Below are 18,495 nucleotides of genomic sequence, written 5' to 3'. Positions count from 1 at the left end.
ACATTCAGGCTTTTACTTGATATAGACAGTTTGTCTCAAATGAAAACCTTAGCATTTCAAAATGGGTTTTTTTATATCATTTGAAATTATTTTATAGGATTACACTGAATAAAAGAGCACATTTCTTCCTTTGGCCCTTCTGGAATACCTTTGGGTCTCCTCCTTAAATCTGTGATGTGAGGCCCTGAGTGGACCTTGTCCTTGGCCTCAGAGGTCTCTAAGCCAGCAGCCTCAGTTATCTAGAACTAAGCTGAAACTGGGAAGTAAAGGGAAAAACCACGAGATTATTTGTCAAGTCCACATAACAAAGCTTGTGTTATATATTCATAAAGATCCTTACAATCCATTTTTAGTCTCTATACTCATATTGTTAATAAAATTCTGGAAGTAATTTCAAGTTTGAGGTGATAGGGTGTGTATGTGGTGTGTATTTGGCATGATGGTGGTATTTTGGGTCATGATACTACAGGACCTCTAGCAGTGAAGTGATGGCTGACAGCTACCACAAAGGAAGAGACAGGAAAATGATGACCAACTAACATAGAAACTCAAAATTCTGGAAGTTGTGGGCCATTTAATCCAGGAACTAGTAAGTTCTCTTTGTAGGACTCCTGAGGGCATCACTTCATACAACAGCTAAAGAGGTTCACAATAATGACGTTAAGTTATTTAGACAAGGTTCAAACATGGTCAGTGTATGCCATTTAGGGTGGCAGAAAAATGTTTAATACATGAGAACCATATTTTTACATCCACAATGGGTAAAAGAAAAATTTCTTTTGATGTTTGAAAGGGTTGATAGTTTTCTTTTGTCCAGAAAATTCATTTCTATAGTATACCTTATTCTTGTTCCTACTGGATAATGAGGTATGACACATAGTACCATGATACGATCCTCTTGAATGTCAACAAGTGACTTCAATTACTTCCCTGTACATTTTAATGTCTCACCCTTAGAAAAAATTCACTCATCTCCTTTGGCAGTTTTGCTGTGGCTGGTAAGATGCATGGGGAATGGTGAGGAGGGTATGTTGGAGGCAAGGGAGAGTTATGTTTATGTGAAGCAGGTTTTCTTGGCTTTTAAGACTGCCGAAACTATTTCATGCTTGTCATTATAAAATTTTTGATTCTTTGATAGGTATTTGATACTTTGGGATTCTTGAAAGTCAAAATGATTTTGAGAGACATTTATAAAATGGAATTATTAAAGTATGTTTCTGTGTTGGTCTTTCCCCCTACTCGATGGAAGTGTTTTTAAAGACATTTTGACCATAGAACCTTTCACTAGTATGATTGGTGATCAAGAAGAATCTCTCAGTCATCATTCTAGCACCTTTGTTCTTTTAAACCATAGTTGGAAGAGAGGGCAGCTAGGTGGTGCATTGGATAGAGTTCTGGACCTGGATTCAGGAAGACTCATCTTAGTGAGTTCAAATCCATCCTCAGATGCTTACTGGGTATATGACCCTGGGTAATTTACTTAACTCTGCTTGCCTCAGTTTCCTCATCTGTAAAATGAGCTGGAAAAGTAAATTACTTCAGTATCTTTGCCAAGAAAACCCCATTCATGAAGAGTTGTACACGACTGAAACAATTGAACAACAAAAGTTGGAAGAGAGTTTTTAACTAGCGAGGCCCTGTGGAGGTCAGTGCATATATGCCAGAAGGGTCCTTGGTTTTCATAGTTGTGTCAAGGAAGCAGATAGTGTATGAAAGAGGGAGAAAGATTTCTTTGCTTAACGAATTGAATATTTACTAGGAGTGTAAAAAATTATATACATAATGTATCTATAGAAGGTTTTTGATTAATACTGGGCTGATTAATGTAGCCAGAGTTGCTAAGTTAAAAATTGATGAAAGAGTAATATTTTTGAAAAGTATTTTTAAAAAACACAGTTTAGATAATGCAATCTATATTTTCTGCCAAGAGATTTTGGTATGTCACAGAAGATATTCCTGTCATTCAGTACAAATTTTTGTTATCTTGATTATTTCAAGAACTTAGTACCATATCTTACATGATTTATCATATGATTTATTTAAGTAAAGTACAGTTGCTATGTAACTAATGCCCTTACCCTATTTAATTTTAATTTAATACTCAAGTAATTTTAATTAATTAATATTTAAATTTAATATTAAATTTAGTATTTTTGCTAAGCATTTTAGTCATGGAGTGTATTTTAATCCCAGGCTTTGTTTCTTTGTGGAGGAAATCTAATTTCAACTCAATAACTTCATGTTGATTTTAACTTATTAATTTTGTAGAAAAAGTCCACATCCTACATAGCAGTGACCTTTGGTCAGATGTCGTTTGACACCATAAGATAACATTATGAAACATCCAACATATTAGAAAAAAACCTGAGTAGGTTATATTCAAAAATAGAAAAAGTTAGCACATATTGACCCAACAAATTTAGGTTTTTTTGCTTTGCAAATTATCACTGTTATCACAATGTAAATTCTGTTAAAATCAGGGTGGATAATTAGCTCTCAGTTATTTACAACTTTAAAATAAAACTTAGTTTAGTCTCTTTTATATGGAATATGTATAAAAGCAGGGCTAAATATTTATTGAATTCTATGAAACTAAATTAACATAGTTTAATTAGTTGTGTTTTTATGACAATTGTTAAAATGTTATGAAAAATTTTACCTTTGTATTCAATTTCAGTGACAAAAGTGGCTATTAGCTCTGTTTATATTTATTCCATTGAATAATTACACAGTTTCTCTCTAATTTAAACTGTGGAATCCTCACATCTTCCTTTTAGAGTCCAAGCTTAAACCAGAGCACCCTAGTCTCACAGGCTCTACCACCTTTGATCATCCTCAGTTGTGATAAATTGATTTGAGTCTTGAAAAGTGCCATTTAAGGGAGAGAAATACTTAAAGACATTGCAGGTGATATATGTTGAATCCAACAGTGTGGCATGCTCAAAAGCTTTTTTGTGATTATTTTTAATATTATTAAAAGATTATAACGTATGTGTATATAATATATTACAAAAATAGCATTAATGCCAAATTACTATTTTGTGATTACTTGAAAGAAATATAAAATGAGAGTAAAGGGAGAAAATATATATATATATATATATATATTTTGCTTTTTGGAGGGCAGTTGGGGTTAACCAACTTGCCCAAGGTCACATGGCTAGTAAGTGTTAACTGCCTGAGGTCAGATTTGAACTCAGGTCCTCCTGATTCCAGGGCCAGTGCTCTATTCACTGTGCCACCTAGCCTCCCCGAGAATATATTTTTAGGTCCATGTAAGAAAAAAATATCTTATCATTTTATTGCTTTATTATCACAAGATGTGATTTTAAGGGGTTGGGGGGAATACCTTTTTATACAACTTTCTATGCCATACTTAGAACTGTTGTGCTTGAATATATATATATACACACACACACACATATATATGTATATATAGATATAGATATCCTTTTATTTGTTTGTACTTAATACTCCTGGTCTACCTTTGCTTATGTGATTGTTCTAACTGCATGAGTTTTTTTTTTTTTTAACAGTCTTTTATTAGTGTTCCCAGACAAAAGGATTCAATTAAATATGGGTTTGCAGGAAGTAGCATACCAGAACAAGGCTTTCAGTTGTAGATCTGATAGGTAGATATTTCAGCCTCAATATGGAAAACTTGGGGGCATGTAAAAAAAAGAAGTCCTTTTATTTTGAACCTAGAAATTAGACACAATGGCTTTTTCTTAGGAAATGGTGTGTCTGGATCAAGATTTGATACTATTGCCACGTGTGGATGTAGGAAATTCTGTTGTTCCGTACATGGCCTTTTTGATAGGTAAAATACCTCATGTTATCTGAAAGCATATTTACCTTTGAAGTTTTTTTTTATATTAGGGTCTGAAAGAAAAAGACAATGACGAGCTTGATATCCAGTTGAAAGTGTTTGATGAGAACAAAGATGACGACTTACATGAATTATCACATCGTCTAAATGACATTCGAGCAGAAATGGAATATCCTTCTGATAAAGCACAGAGATTGTTTTTGATGTATTTCTGAAGGAGGTTTCAATGAGTAATTTTGTAGTTCATCACATGATATTCTTGTCTGCCAACCCAATTGGCATCCATTTAAATATAGTGGAACTTCACTGGAATGCTTTATTTGGGCTTCATACTGTGGGAGTGGTGGACTTCTTCCAGTACTTCTGATAAGTTAACCGCGCAGTGGACTCAGACTCTACTGAAATCTGGGTTATTGTGGGCCGTGTCCTAGCAAGGTTCTTGTTGTATTCTTTTTCAGGTGTGTAGTATAAAGTGTGTTTATTGAAATGAATTGGAACTTCTGGGGGAAAATTTCACTGGGTATATTTCTTTAGGTAAGGTATTATTCTAATTGACTAAATTATACTCCATTGACCCCCAAAATGTAACTTCTAACACATGAATCACTTACTTGCTATTTAAAGATAAGATACACTTAAAAATGGATAACGACTATATAACTATTATAAATGCTAGTCATTTAGGAAAGCTTGCATTTAGTATAGCTGAAAAATGTAATTGTCATTCATTGATAATTTCTTTTTTTTAATATTTGTTTTTTAGATTTTTCTTTTTGCTTTTTGGAAAGGGGAAGGTAGGGCAATTGGGCTTAAGTGACTTGCTGAAGGTCACATGGCTAGTTTTGTGTTAAATGTCTGAAGCCAGATTTGAACTCAGGTCCTCCTGACTCCAGGGCTGGTGCTCTATTCATTGAGCCACCTAGCTGCCCCCATTGATAATTTCTTATGAAATTGCTGAAGGTGTAAGGGGTAATATGATATCCACTAGGTGTTAGTCTTATATGGTGATGAGATTATGGGATTTACTTAAGAAGCAATGCCTGCCACTACCCCCTTAATGCATGATACACAAGGAATCATGATGAGCATATGAAGTGGGGAAGTTCCAATGTTTATTAACCTTTTTTTAGGTTATAATTACATCAACCCCCTGGTTGAAATTATGTTTCTGGTATTAATACTCCTTTTTTTCAAGTGAGACAAAAAAAGACTCTAAATTATGTGAACTTGAATTTTCTTTGGCCTAATAGGAGACACTACCTACAAATTAACCCATTTTAATTCTTTTGTCTCTAATGCCCCCTTAGGTGAAGCCCCTTGAAAGAACAGCCTTATACTTAATGCTACTCTTTCACAAATAATCCCGTAGAAAAGTTGTTGAAGATATTTTCATCTTTCTTACTTTTCACTATAAATGTAAATTTAAATAATTCTATTAGCTGTGTTATATAGGTAAATGAAAGTATTGTGACTAAGTGTCTATATCAGTTATTAAATGTATTTCAGTCTTTGTCTTTTTTTTACATCTAAAAGCATTGAAATAACAGAAAAGATATTAATTTTGTGTTGGCCTATTAGGTCATTAGATAAAATAGGGCTTCTTCTTTTATTTTACATTGAATATCTCTAGCATGAAATATGGCAATGGGAATTGAAGCTTCATGGAAATATGATTCTAGCAACTCTCAGACTTATGAGGGTGGAACTGATAAACACAAATGCCCTGCATATTCTCATTCTCAATAATTTGAATGTGTACTGCCAACAATGGTGTAGCAATGGCCATCTTTTACTTCCTTAAATCCTTTCTCTTATTATGTTTTTGATCTTGTCAGTCCAGAAAACATAATCTATTTATGTAAATGTTATAAACTTGTTAATTGAATTTAATTGAATATACCAGGACAACTAGGTGGCTCAGTGAATTGAGCACCAGCCCTGGAGTGAGGAGGACCTGAGTTCAAATCCAGCCTCAGACACGTAACACTTTCTAGCCATGTGACCTTGGGCAAGTCACTTAACCCCAACTGCCTTGCCTTCCCCCCTACAAAAAGCAAAAGAAAAAAAAAGAAAAAAGAAAAAAATATACCAGAGTAAAATAGTAAAACTGATTTTATTGTTTTTTGGGAGTGGTGGGGTTAAAAAAATCTTGCTACATACCAAGTGAAACTGTTTTTTTTTTTTCTTAACTGATTTTTTACTGATATGAATGAAGTTTATCATCTTCTATACAACATGCTAAAGGATACCTCTTCTGAAAATTACTTACTCTCCATTCTACAACATTTCTTGCTCATCAGAAATGATTATTATATCAGGTAAGAGTAAACTTTGGCAATTTTTTTCTCAATTTGCATTCATGTTTAAAGATATTAGAAGGGATGAGGTCATATGCCCAATTTAGACACAAGCACCAGGCAAGAAACAAAGATAACATCTACCCACAGAAAGAATGAGTGATAATAAGGTTTATTTCTTTGTGTCTTAGGAAATAAAGAGGTTCTGAAAGGTATTCAGTCACACTTTTTTTCCCCAAAAGTACTTATATGGTATATTTTTATTAAGCTATTTTATTGTTATTCCCTTTTCACTCTTATCTATGTAATAATTATCATTTAAACCTCTGCAAATGCAAATATTTCAGATATGGAGGCATTTGGGCATACGAAGTATTAAAAATAGTTCATCATTTAGCATCTTCTTGTCTCCAGAGGTGAGTGAAGTAAGGATTCCAAAGCTTAGTTGCCCAGATATTGTTCTGTCATCTCCAGTCTTGACATCACAGTCACACTTTGAATTAAATAAAAATACAACTTTGATTTTCTGACTCTCAGATTCCAGTAGATAAAAAGCAAATTAGAAGCAGAGTGATCACAGAAATGATGACTGATAGCAAATGAGGAAGCAGAGTTACTGTGTTAATGCCTAGGATAGTAATGGAAGGTCATGATGAGGGTAAATCATTAAGAAAAGATGATTTTTTTTTGTAAGGCAAGTGAGTATGTTACCTGTATTGGACAAGTTTCTATCTCAGATGATCAAAGTCTTTTTAAAAAGGTACCCTTAGAGGTTGTATTATTTACTTTGAAAACTTGGTTATGTTGCCTTTGCGCTCCTAAGAATGTCGGGTAAATGAGAATATTTTTGTCTAAAGCCTTTTATTCCTATTTACAAATGTAGAGATTCAAATTCAAAGCATTTTAATTTATTGCTCATTGATGCAGTGAAAAAAACACTGCCATGGGTTTCAGAAGACCTTAGTCTTATCCTGATTCATCTTTATGACCTTGTTGAAAGGACTTAAACTCTTTGTATCAGCAATGCCATATTCACAATGCCTATGGAGATTACAGATATGCTGATATAATTATCCATTACAAAATACATCATGGTTGCCATATGGGGGAATAAACTAGAAAATTTATTAAGATACCAAAAGACTGAGTCCCAAAACCAGAAAGTGAAAGCCATCGGAGTAGTTATGACATTGGCACAGGTAGATAAAGTAGAAAGCACCCACATTTTCAAGCCTTTAAAACAGAAAAGGCTACCTCAGGCAAAGGTCCTCCTCTCCCCACTCACAGCAACCACCCAGCGTCCGGGAAGCGCGCTCCCAGCAGCTCCAGCCCCTGGCAGTCCTCAGCAGGAGTCCTTAGCAGAAATTCTGGCTAACTCAAAAAGGGCTTTGTGCTGCCGCTGCCTCTGCTGCTGCTGCCGCCGTCGCCACCACCACCAGCCACCGCGGGAACTCTAGTTTTGCTTCCGCTTCCTCTTGCTCCTCCTCTTCCCAGCAAGTCCAATGGGGCATGGAAGATCTTTAAATCCCATAACCCTTACACTCTTTCACCATGAATTTTCCCATCTGTAAAATTCAGAAATAAAATAAGATGATCACTGAGGTCCTTTCCAGTTTCCATATTTTATGATTCAGTGAATGAATGAAAGTATGAGAAAGCTAGAGTCCCAGTCCTTGCTGTCAAGGAGCTCTTAGTGTAATAGAGGAGGTTTCAACTGCCATTTAGATGGAAAATCTCCTGGTTCATGAGGTGCAGTGGCAAAGCACATGGTAGCAGATCTTCTATAATGCCATTTCCATGAACAAAATGAAATCTCTCTGAGATGTTGGACTTGATTTTCTTGGTCCTCAGTTGCTGCAGTCCCTACAGAAGAACTGGCCAATTTCTGTCTCTATGAGAGTTGCTCACTGGATGGCAATCTGAGGTTGAAGCCAAACAGACAAGAGTATTAACCCCTTGACTAGCCTCATCAGATTCTCTCACTGTGCATTAGAAAATAAGGTCGATATATTCAAACGTTGACATTAATTTCTTCTGTTTATGTCTCTTGAGAGAGCTGCACAATTTGCCTGTTAAAGAAAAAATGGTATTTTTAGTCTTTCATCTTCCTATCATCTGATTTCTTTTTTTTTTTTAAGCAATTGGGGTTAAGTAACTTGCTCAAGGTTACACGGCCAGTTATTTCTGGGTGTGGTGCTGAGTGTCTGAGCCCGGGATTCGATCTCCAGGTCATCCCAACACTGGAACTGGTGCTCTTACTCGCTGAGCCACTTGGCTGCCCCTAAGCAATTGGGGTTAAGTAACTTGCTCAAGGTTACACGGCCATATCATCTGATTTCTTGAGGAAACTTATTTTTTCCCTGAGAGCTGAACATATACCGCTTTGTTTTTGTTTATCACTAGGCCACAATATTATAAGATCATTGAAGAGTGTGTTTCCCAGATCGTGCTCCAAGTTAGTGGCATGGATCCAGACTTCAAATATCGACAGAGATTAGATGTTGACTTTACTCACCTAATAGGTATCTAATTAAACTCTCAATACTCCCCTTATTGTCTTTCCTTTAAAGAGAAGAAATATTTTTCAAAATTTGTGTCCCTTGTAACATCAACCGAGTCCTAAGGTCCTGTGCCTAAGGTTATTCTATGAATATGGTTGTTAACTGTGATTATTATGAGAATTTTACATGTAGAAAATTGGAAATCCTTTCCTGTTTGATCCTTATAGCCCCCTCAGACTTACTTTTAGTTCCAAAGACTGTCAGGTATTTCTGTGGATGCCTTATTATCATCAAAGCATTCATTTAGATCCTACCAGACCCAGTGAGGCATTATATACATGCATACGACTCTGTAAGAAATTAACTGTAATTAACATCAAAGTTGGGTTCCTAGAGTTCAATTTTGAAAAATGAAATACAAGCTTGTTTTGTCCTTCTATACCTTGAGAAATCAATTAATTTGTTCTTTCACATACCTTTAGGACGGAGAGAGCCACTATTCCCCCCCCCATTGTGGTTTGACTACAAATGATATCTGTTTACCTTTTCAAAATAGCTCAGAGTGAGATCCTTCAAGCCCTATCCCCAGTTCATTCTTATATCAGTGTTCTATTCAAGCAGTTTGATTTCTGCCTTACATGGGCAAAGGATGTTGACCTTTCTCTTGTCTTCCATGCACTGTGATGTCTTTGCTTATAGGAGGACTAGATGAGTGATGGTAGGAAGTCCAGCACAAATAGTCCTCCCCCACCAGCTAGCCATGTGACATTGGAAAGCCATGGAAACCTTGGACCTTGCTTGCCTTATGCAGGAGTCGATGGGCTTAGGCTCTCTGATGTCAGTTCTGGCAGCTTCCAAGTTCTATGATTTGATGATCACTGCTGTAAGAGTGGCTTAAGGCCCAGTTCCTAGTAGTGGTGATTCAGTGATCCAATTTAACTGCCAATGGTAGCACATTATTACTCTAAGCCTTATATTCTTTATCGTACTTGAGTTAACACACTTTAGTTATGATATATCCTGAATAAACATAAAGAACATATAGTATAGAAACTGGCCTAATACTTGCTTTGTGCTATAGGCATATTTGTCTGTTTCAAGGGTCAAGCTTATTTTTATGATGATAATATGACTTAGCTGGGTTATTGTTAGCTTCTGTTCTAACATGATAACAGATCCTATTTTTTTCTATTTACGTGATCTGCTTCTTTAAGAAGAAATTCATTACCATGGCATGGCTGATCCTTGTTTAAAAAAGTAAATTCTCACAACTTGAGCCAAAGTGGGCGTATTTATGTCTGAATTATTGAAAAAATATGAATATCAAACATTTTTGAAGAGAAGAAATTTGATTATTCAGTGAAAGGCACAGTATGAATTATTCGGTAGAAGTTTTAGGGAGGTGATCATTTTTTTCTACATAAGGAAAATACTTTTAAATAGTTCAAAGTGTCAAAGCAAAATAGTGAGCTTCACACGAATGGAAGTATTTAAGCAGAGGTTAATGGACTTCCAGAAGGGAGGTTAAAGAAGAGATTTCTACATTTGGTGCAATGTTGGATGGAAGGCCCCCAAAAGTCCATTCTAGCTCTTAAGATAATATGATTCTGTTGCTTTATGCTATAGATGGTAGTGACCAATAAAGCTTTGAATATTTGAAGCCTTTAGGTAATGTGTTTAATGAATATATAAGAATGATTTATTAATAGCATACTGGTAATATGGAAACCTATATTTCTGACATGCTGGTTAGGTCATTGGAAAACTTACTCTTGAAAATAGATGTCACATTTCCTTCCTTTTGTTTAAACTTATAACTTAACAAATCTTTTCTATAGATGTAATGTGAGATAACCTTCCTCACTACCCATTGTGCCCTGAATTTATTAGGTTTCACTGTATATTCATTCCCTTCTTCAGCTTATTAGCACCGTTTTAGAATTGATTCATTTTTTTTCTATGTCACCTAGGTAGGGCATAAATTATGTTTTCATTTTGTCACAGCCCCTACTCTAAGAGTGCCAGATCCTGAAAAACTGGTCAGATGGGCTCTGTGATCTTAGTAAACAGAAAACCCACTGACCTGGGTAATTTATGTTAATCCTGGAGAAAGGGATGGATACAAGATACGTGATTTCCTTCATACAGGAAACATTGTTCATGAAACTCTCTCTACTAGTGCTGGTGGACACATTCCCTGAACCTTATAATCTTAGGGAGTTTCCTAGAACACTGAAAAGCTATGCCTACTGTAACTACATAACCCGATGTGTTAGAGATAGGACTGAAACCCAGCCTCCTTGTCTTTGGGGCCTCCCCTCTCCATAGCTGCCCTTTAGCCTGGAAGAATTTCATATATGCATTTCCATGCCCCAATGAGTCTGTTTTGAAGAATAGTATCTTGCACTGGAAAAAAAAAACAGACATATGGTGGTGAAATTTTCCCCCTTTTTTCCTGCCATAGAAGAATTGAAGTTACATTCTTGAGGTTTAGTAAATGATTTGCCCTCAAATTAGCTGAAGATAATCTGAAAGCACCACAGCCTTTTCCTTCTAAGTATGTGATGTCATCATTTCTAATTACTTTTGGTCAATCTTAATAGATGCATGTGTAGACAAAGCTAAAGTAGAAGAAAGTGAACAAAAGGCAGCAGAATTTTCCAAAAAGGTAAGTTTATGTAATGCTGGAATGACATTGTTTTACTGTTTAGCAGAATTTTTCACCATTATGTAGAAAATAGGATGTCAAGAAAAATTTTATTTTAAGCACATGTTCTATTGTGTTATATGCTTTGGCCAATTTAATAACCCTTGAATGTTGACATTTTCTACTAATGAAATAAGATCACCATTTCACACTGTTCTCTTGGCATCACTCTTAATATACTATGAAAAAAGAAGCCATATTAACTATTAAAATGACAATAAGTAAGTTCCTAAAATGATATGAAAGATAGCAGTTATGAAAAATAAATCTTCATTTATTTCCTATAATTCTTTTCCTCATGGTAAATAGCTCTTTAGAGAGCTGGGAGGTATTTGGCTAGTCTTACCTAAGAGAGAACTTCAGTTCTCATTGTGGAAACAAAGTTAAGCACTATGATTAGTTTTTGAATTTTCTGCTTCACAAACTTCTAACTCTTGTGTAGCATGTTTGTTTTAGGAAAAACTTTTGAGCAAACCCTACTCTTAGGCCCCCATGGCCATGGACTTTGTTGGGATTGGATTTAGGCTTTTCTTAGAGGAAGTCAGAAGCCTATAATTGTGGTTCCTGAACCTGTGTATTTTCCCTCTTCATCTCTTGGTGTCAGGCCAGTACTTTTCTACTAGGGAGATGAAGTGCTTGGGCAGTGCCACCCATTGGACAATATGATTTGCCCAGACATTATATAACCATTTTTGTCATTGGTCTAGAAATTACAGTGTCAGTACTTTAGGGCATTTGGAGAGACAGGTCTTCATTCCCTCAGTCACTAGGGGGCCTTGAGCAGCAAGTGGTGGTGTGGAGCCATCACTTCCTAGTGCAGCACTAAAGGTAAGAGATCTGTTTGCCTTTTGATTAATGAAGAAGTCTTTCTTTTTTTAATATTTAGTATGTTTTTTGAACTAGCACATCCCAAAACCCCTTCGCAAATTTTAGATTATGCTTCATTTTTAATGAATATTGTATCATGACTCTATTTGACTGGGGTAAATGCTAATTCTCTCAGTTTTCTCCAGGCAAGTCTTCTGACAGTGATTTTAAACAGAGCTTATTGGTTAGTGAACTGCTCTCAGGAACATTGTTTGGAATAGAAACACTTTTGGAACTTTTCTTCTTGAAAGAGTCACTTGAGGTGGTGTGCCAGAGTAAAAAAGAACTAAAGTGCCAATTAGGAGATCAGGAGGATCTCCAAAGAACTAGTCTCTGACCTTGGCAAGTCACCTGAGCTCTCCAGGCCTCACTTTGCTCATCTTTCCAATGAGGCTGTTGGACTAGATTTTCTCTAGAATACTGGGGGCTTCTAAATTCTCTGAGTCACATTCTGCATTTGTGTGGCCTCTGGAAAAGTTTATACACAAGTACTTTTGTTACTCATTGTACAGGAGCATCATTACCATGATCAATTCCTTTGCTGTAAGAGACTCCAATATCATCTCTCTGAATGCTGTTCTTTAAATGTTTACCAGTCAGATGGTTGAGGAATATTGTAGTTTTTTAAGTTCCTTCATATGGCTATTCTTAGAATATAACTTTTGTTGAAGAAGAAATCTCTTCATGATGTCATGTTTTTCAATTTCATTTCCAAATTGAGCAAAATATTTGTGCTTTGCCTTATCTGCTATCTCAACAGAGCACAGCTTGTTCTTTGTCTATGCAGGTGATATCTGATATCTACCTACTTATAATTCACATTATTTTCAAAAGGATCAGATATTTTCCAGTACGTAACATTTTGAGGGAACTAAGGCATTGTGAGTGATGTGATTTTTCTACATAGACTTGTTTAAAATAACTTTCTCCCCTTCATCCCTAATCCCTCATTGTTTCCTATGTGTGGAACCTTTTTTTCAAAGTTTAGTATTAAGTCTCTCATAGGTGGATGAGTACACTGATGTGAGTGATTATTGCAGTTTGATGAGGAGTTCATAGCTCGACAGGAGGCCCAGGCTGAACTTCAGCGACGAGAGGAGAAAATCCAAGAACTTGAGACGGAACTTCAGCAGCTCCGAAGTCAGGTAATGAAAGAAGAGGAACAGCTGAGGTACTGGCACTGGGAGGGGGATGGGAGGCCATGGTGGATGGCTGGAAAGAGACAGTATGGCCAGGAGGAAAGTTGGTGGCAATTTCCCATTTTATTTTATAATTGTATAGATTTTATTGTTGGAAACACTTTATCATTTGAATATAAAAATAAGTGAATGCATAAGTTTAAAAAAGTTATATAGTTTAACAGACATTTCTATCTTCTCAGTCTCTCTCACTTAGTCATCTTCACCTTTGAAATGTGGGCATACCTCACATTTGCATTCATGACCCTCTTGCCTCTTGATTTCAGTGATTGCTTACATACATCTTACTTTCCCTGTCACCTTTATGTCAATTTCCAAATCTATTGTGTTTACCTCTAACCTCTCTCCAAACCTCTGTCTCTCATTTGCAACTCCACCTGGATGTGTTATTAGAAAGCTACATTTCCCCAGGCTTAGCTTGCTCAAAACTGAACCTAAGTTTCATCTTTCTCCAAACTTACTGTTTATCTTGCCCTTACTTTTTTGGCTAAGATTTCCCTTGCCTTTCTACTTAGTCAGATTCCAAGCCCATCATTATCTTGGACTACCCTCTATTGTTTGCCCTCCATATCCAATCATTTGCAAATCCTTTTTATGCTACCTCTGTAATTTTTGGGGGTCAGTTTTCCATCATTTGTGCTTTTAGTACCAAGTTCCAGTTATCTGTTCCCTTATTTTCTCACAATGCCCTTGCAGCTTTTCTCTCTATTATCTCTCACCCTTTTTCATTCATCATTTCCACTATTTCCAACAATCTTCTTAATGCCTAGCTTTTGTCATGTACATACTCTGCTTGTTTGGCCTCAATGGCTTCCTATTGTCCCACTAAATTAAGTACAGCTTCCTTAACCAGCCATTTAAGGCTCTCTGTTTTCTTTTCTCACCCACTGCTTCCATCTTTATCCCATCATATTTCCCTTTTAATTAGCTCAACTAAACTGACCACTCCTCTGAATTTTTTGCATTGATAATTTCCCTATGCTATTTCTTTCATCTGCAGTATCCTCTGATTCATGCCTTTTTCTTTGCCTTTTCATCTTCATAGTCCAGCTCTTGTCCACAATCTCTAGCTGCACAGTGGCTGAAGTCATCTCTCCCTCCTCAGGATTTCTATAGCACTTGTTACATGTTCATGATATGGATCACATTCTACTCTGGACATTTACTTATGAACTTAAGGGCAGAGACTGAATTTTGTCCCCATTTGTGTTCTTTACAATGCCTTTGTTAATCTCTGAAACTTTATTAAATAAGCAGTGAAAATTTGAATGATTTTCATGAACTTCATGTACATTTTTGGTTGTTATTTTAGTAACCCAATTAAAGCTTAGTTCTTGAACAATCTGTGATTTTCCTATGTGGATGGATATTCCTTGCACTGACAAAGTTTGCATCTATCCACCTATCCCAATAGTTGGGACTCCATTTTGGGGTATCTTAGCTTTTGCCTTGTCCTGTCCACAGCCAAGCCTGAACCTCACTTCCCATTCTGTTCCATGTAATGCCCCTTTCTGCCTTGTTTTCACCCAATATAATGTAAACTCTCAGAGGGCAGGGACTATATTGCTTGTATTTTTTATCCCCAGTTCCTGGAACATAATAAATGCTTAGTCTATCCGGTTCCTTGACAGAACTTAGCATTTCATTCTCTACAACCATACTCTCAAGTTCTCCTCTTCCCACTGAGTCAGTTTGCACCCTAGTTTGGGCTCTCATCACCTTCCACTTCGACTATCATAATAACCTTTTGATATACCTCCCTCTCTCAGGTTTCTCCTCACTGCAAATCCTTCTCCACACAGATGCCTAGATGATTTTTTGAAAGAACACTTCTCATTGCATCATCCTGCTACTCAGTGGACTCCAGTGAATACCTAGTACCTGAACTGTGAAATATACAGTCCTCTTTGGCATTTAAATTCCTTCTCAACCTGGTGCCTTTCCTCATTTTCCTCTCTCTTTACACCTTGCTCCCTTTCATGCATCCCATAATCCAAACAGACTGTCCTACTTGCCATTTCTCAAACATTGTTTTAAAGTTGATTTGTAAACAGGCTGACACTTTAAACTGGTTGTATCTGAATAATACTTGTAGCTTCATGTGCATGATGGGGGGGTGGGTTGGAGTGGGGAGTATTATTGTCTTAAATTATTTCTAATGTGAGCTTTTGGAAATATGAATGATTAGCCATTATTTGGGGAAGTGAGTGGTTTTTCAAACCATTAGTGTTTCACATAAATGAACAGTGATTGATTAGTCATCAAAAAGAAGATAAGATGGTGCAAAATAGGCCCTCCACACGTACAGTTCGTCACTGAGGATGCTGACACCTGTTTGTAGACAATGGGCTTGTTTGGCTTGGCTTTACATTGCCACTCTCGTTCCTATTCCTCTTTTCACTGATCACATGTATTTGTAGGGAGGTAGCACATCATCGTGGAGGGCATACTGGATTATGAGCCCAGAAACTGGAACTCTTTTCTGGCCTTTGCATTTAACTAGCTCTATGAGCAGGACCAAGCTACTTCCACTTTCTTGGCCTCAGTTTTCACCTTTGCAAAAATGGGTATAATATTAGCTACTCAGCCTTCCTTATAATTAGATAATGAAGGTGGAAACCCTTTGATAAATATAGATCGTTATGTAAATTTAAAATATTCATTAGTATTATTACAATAATTATTAGACAAGTGGGTTACAGGGGCTATGAGACAGATTCTATTTGTGCAAAATTAATTGGCCCATTTGGGGATTACATTCATGACCTTGTCCTAATTAGTACTGTATTCTCTCCAATTGCTTGAACAGGTCCAAACCGTTTTACAAAATACTTAATTCTCAGTATATATTACATAATATGAAACTTATTTTTTATTATTTTCAAGGATTATTGAATCCAAAATAAACTGAATGTCATTTTTCAAATGCGGTCTGTAATGCTAATAAGAAAACACAGGGATCACATTAACATGTAGGAGCTTTGGAAACATTACCCCCCAAATTAATGGTGCTTGAATTAGTAAGATCCTGGATTGCAGATGTAACATTCAGGTCAGTAAGTACAGAAACCAGTACAAAGGCATGACACCTGTTCTTTGCAATGTATATTCCAGGGCCATGGACTTCCCAGCTCGTCAGCAATTCATCCGCCTCCGCCACCACTCCCACTACCAGGTGGTACTCCTCCTCCTGTTCCATATCCTCGTCCACCACTTCCTAGCGGAATCGTTCCTTCTCCTCCCCCTGCTGTGCCTGGAGGAGCTGTACTACCAGCACCTCCTTTATTTGGGGGGCTTCATCCTCCACCACCTCTGGGTGGCGTTCCTCCTCCTCCTGGAGTACCTGCTGCCCTTCCTTTTGGAATGAAGCAAAAAAAAATATACAAACCAGAAGTGGCTATGAAAAGAATCAATTGGTCCAAGGTAATGGCTTTTTACTGGGGGCGAAGGTTATGGATCTTGGCCATCATTGGTGTAGGATTCACTGAACTCATGGCTGCAATAGGGGCAAACACCAGAACTGCTTTATGACACCTTTAGCTTATGGTGATAATTTTTTTTTCATTTAGAATCTTTACTTCGTTGTTTGATAACTACTAAATTAAATATTTCATCCTAATTGTTAACTATTTAAGATCACCACAGTTCCTAAAGTGACGTAGATAGGATCCTCCTGGGTCATTAGAAGGAGTGAAAATGAATTTAGAGTTGATGTCAACAGTAAAAAAAATGAGTGAGACAGGATAAGGAATGGATGTAGAGAATCCATACAGAAAGAGGCATTTAAGAGGACCTTGGGTTATTTGACCATTGCTATCCTTATTACATACTTTTAGCAGGAATAAGGAGTGAAATAACACTTTTTCCATTCCTTTTACTTACTGAAGTTAGTTTTGTTCCAAAGAAATGAAGGTCTTTTTATTGAGTTCTAGCTTTCAGATATTCTTCACATTACTTTTTCAACTAGAGAGACTGCTTAAATTAGTGGTAATAGAATATATGTGTTGTGCTTTCAGTATATTTAATTATTATAAAGTAATACCACCCACACTAAGACATCTTCTACATTGAATATTTATGGAAGGGCAAAAATAGAGAACACACCAAATTGGACGGAGGAGGGAAGGGTGGAGGAGAGAAAATGGGAAGACCAAGGAAAGAAGTCAAAGGGAAGTGGGGTATTAGGGATGAGGAAGAACTTTTCCTGAATAGTATGTAAGTCATACTTCATTTCTGGAGAAATGTGGAAGATAGGGAAGGGCATGTGTAATTTTGTACATAGAATCAGATTGTTAGAGTCCCATTAAATAGAAATGAAGTTCATATCTATAGATGTTATTGATTAACACATCTACAGTGAATTGGATTAAACCACAGGGTTTTTGATAGCATTAAAGCCCTGGCATTACTAAGCATTGAATTGCTTGTTAAATGATAAATCAGTGAGCAGCAGCCATTTGAATTGGTGTAGACCAGGGGTAGGGGACCTAGGGCCTCCAATAAGATAAAATTCCTTTTGGGATGTTTTGGATTCAGTCAGAGGGCTATACTTGAGGATCTAGAGGGCCACATGTGGCCTTGAGGCCACAGGTCCCCGATTCTTTGAAGGGTGGAGAAGGGATACTAACTCTGAGGCTCATTAAAGTGTGATGGTTGCTGTAGAAAAACCGCACTGTTTTGTCAGCATAATAAGTAGAATATTTCTGCTGTGCAATTTTTCCTTTATGAACTGTCAAAAATTACAACTTTCCATATAAATGGGTAGTGGCTAGGGGCTAGAGGCTAGAGCTGCAACCTCACTGATATATTTGGAACTCCAAATGAGGGAATTCCCTTTTTCCAGGAAGGTTGGGATCTTCCCTGCAACTTATAGCCTGGAGCATTGAGATGGTGTCTATCCTAAGATCACAAAGATAATATGGGTTAGAGGGTGAGATTGGAATCCATGTTTTCCTGACTGCAAGAACAATTCTCTGTTATTCTGTCTCTCATTAATTAATTAATAAGGACCAGAAAACTACTTGGGCAGAGCCTAAAATGGAAGCAATAAACAGGAGAGAGAAACAATAAACTTCAAGCTTGCTTAAATGTAGAT

General features: G+C 36.6%; 1 protein-coding gene across 1 annotated transcript in view; it reads left to right on the top strand.

Annotated features, from left to right (window-relative positions):
• Positions 1 to 18,495, top strand: part of DIAPH2 (diaphanous related formin 2) — an 873,453-nt gene that overhangs the window by 241,868 nt on the left and 613,090 nt on the right. Inside the window, exons 12-17 of the mRNA XM_069065282.1 lie at positions 3,880 to 3,998; positions 6,031 to 6,147; positions 8,530 to 8,648; positions 11,231 to 11,295; positions 13,242 to 13,346; positions 16,515 to 16,823. Coding sequence (XP_068921383.1) covers positions 3,880 to 3,998; positions 6,031 to 6,147; positions 8,530 to 8,648; positions 11,231 to 11,295; positions 13,242 to 13,346; positions 16,515 to 16,823 — 834 coding nt within the window. The remainder of the gene's footprint in view (positions 1 to 3,879; positions 3,999 to 6,030; positions 6,148 to 8,529; positions 8,649 to 11,230; positions 11,296 to 13,241; positions 13,347 to 16,514; positions 16,824 to 18,495) is intronic.

The sequence above is a fragment of the Petaurus breviceps genome, unplaced genomic scaffold, assembly GCF_028583685.1.
Source record: "Petaurus breviceps papuanus isolate PSGF00001 unplaced genomic scaffold, PetGlider_PUasm1.0 90681, whole genome shotgun sequence".
Taxonomy (NCBI): Eukaryota; Metazoa; Chordata; class Mammalia; order Diprotodontia; family Petauridae; genus Petaurus; species Petaurus breviceps.
Note: the sequence above shows the minus strand (reverse complement) of the source record. Positions and strands in the feature narration are given on the sequence as shown.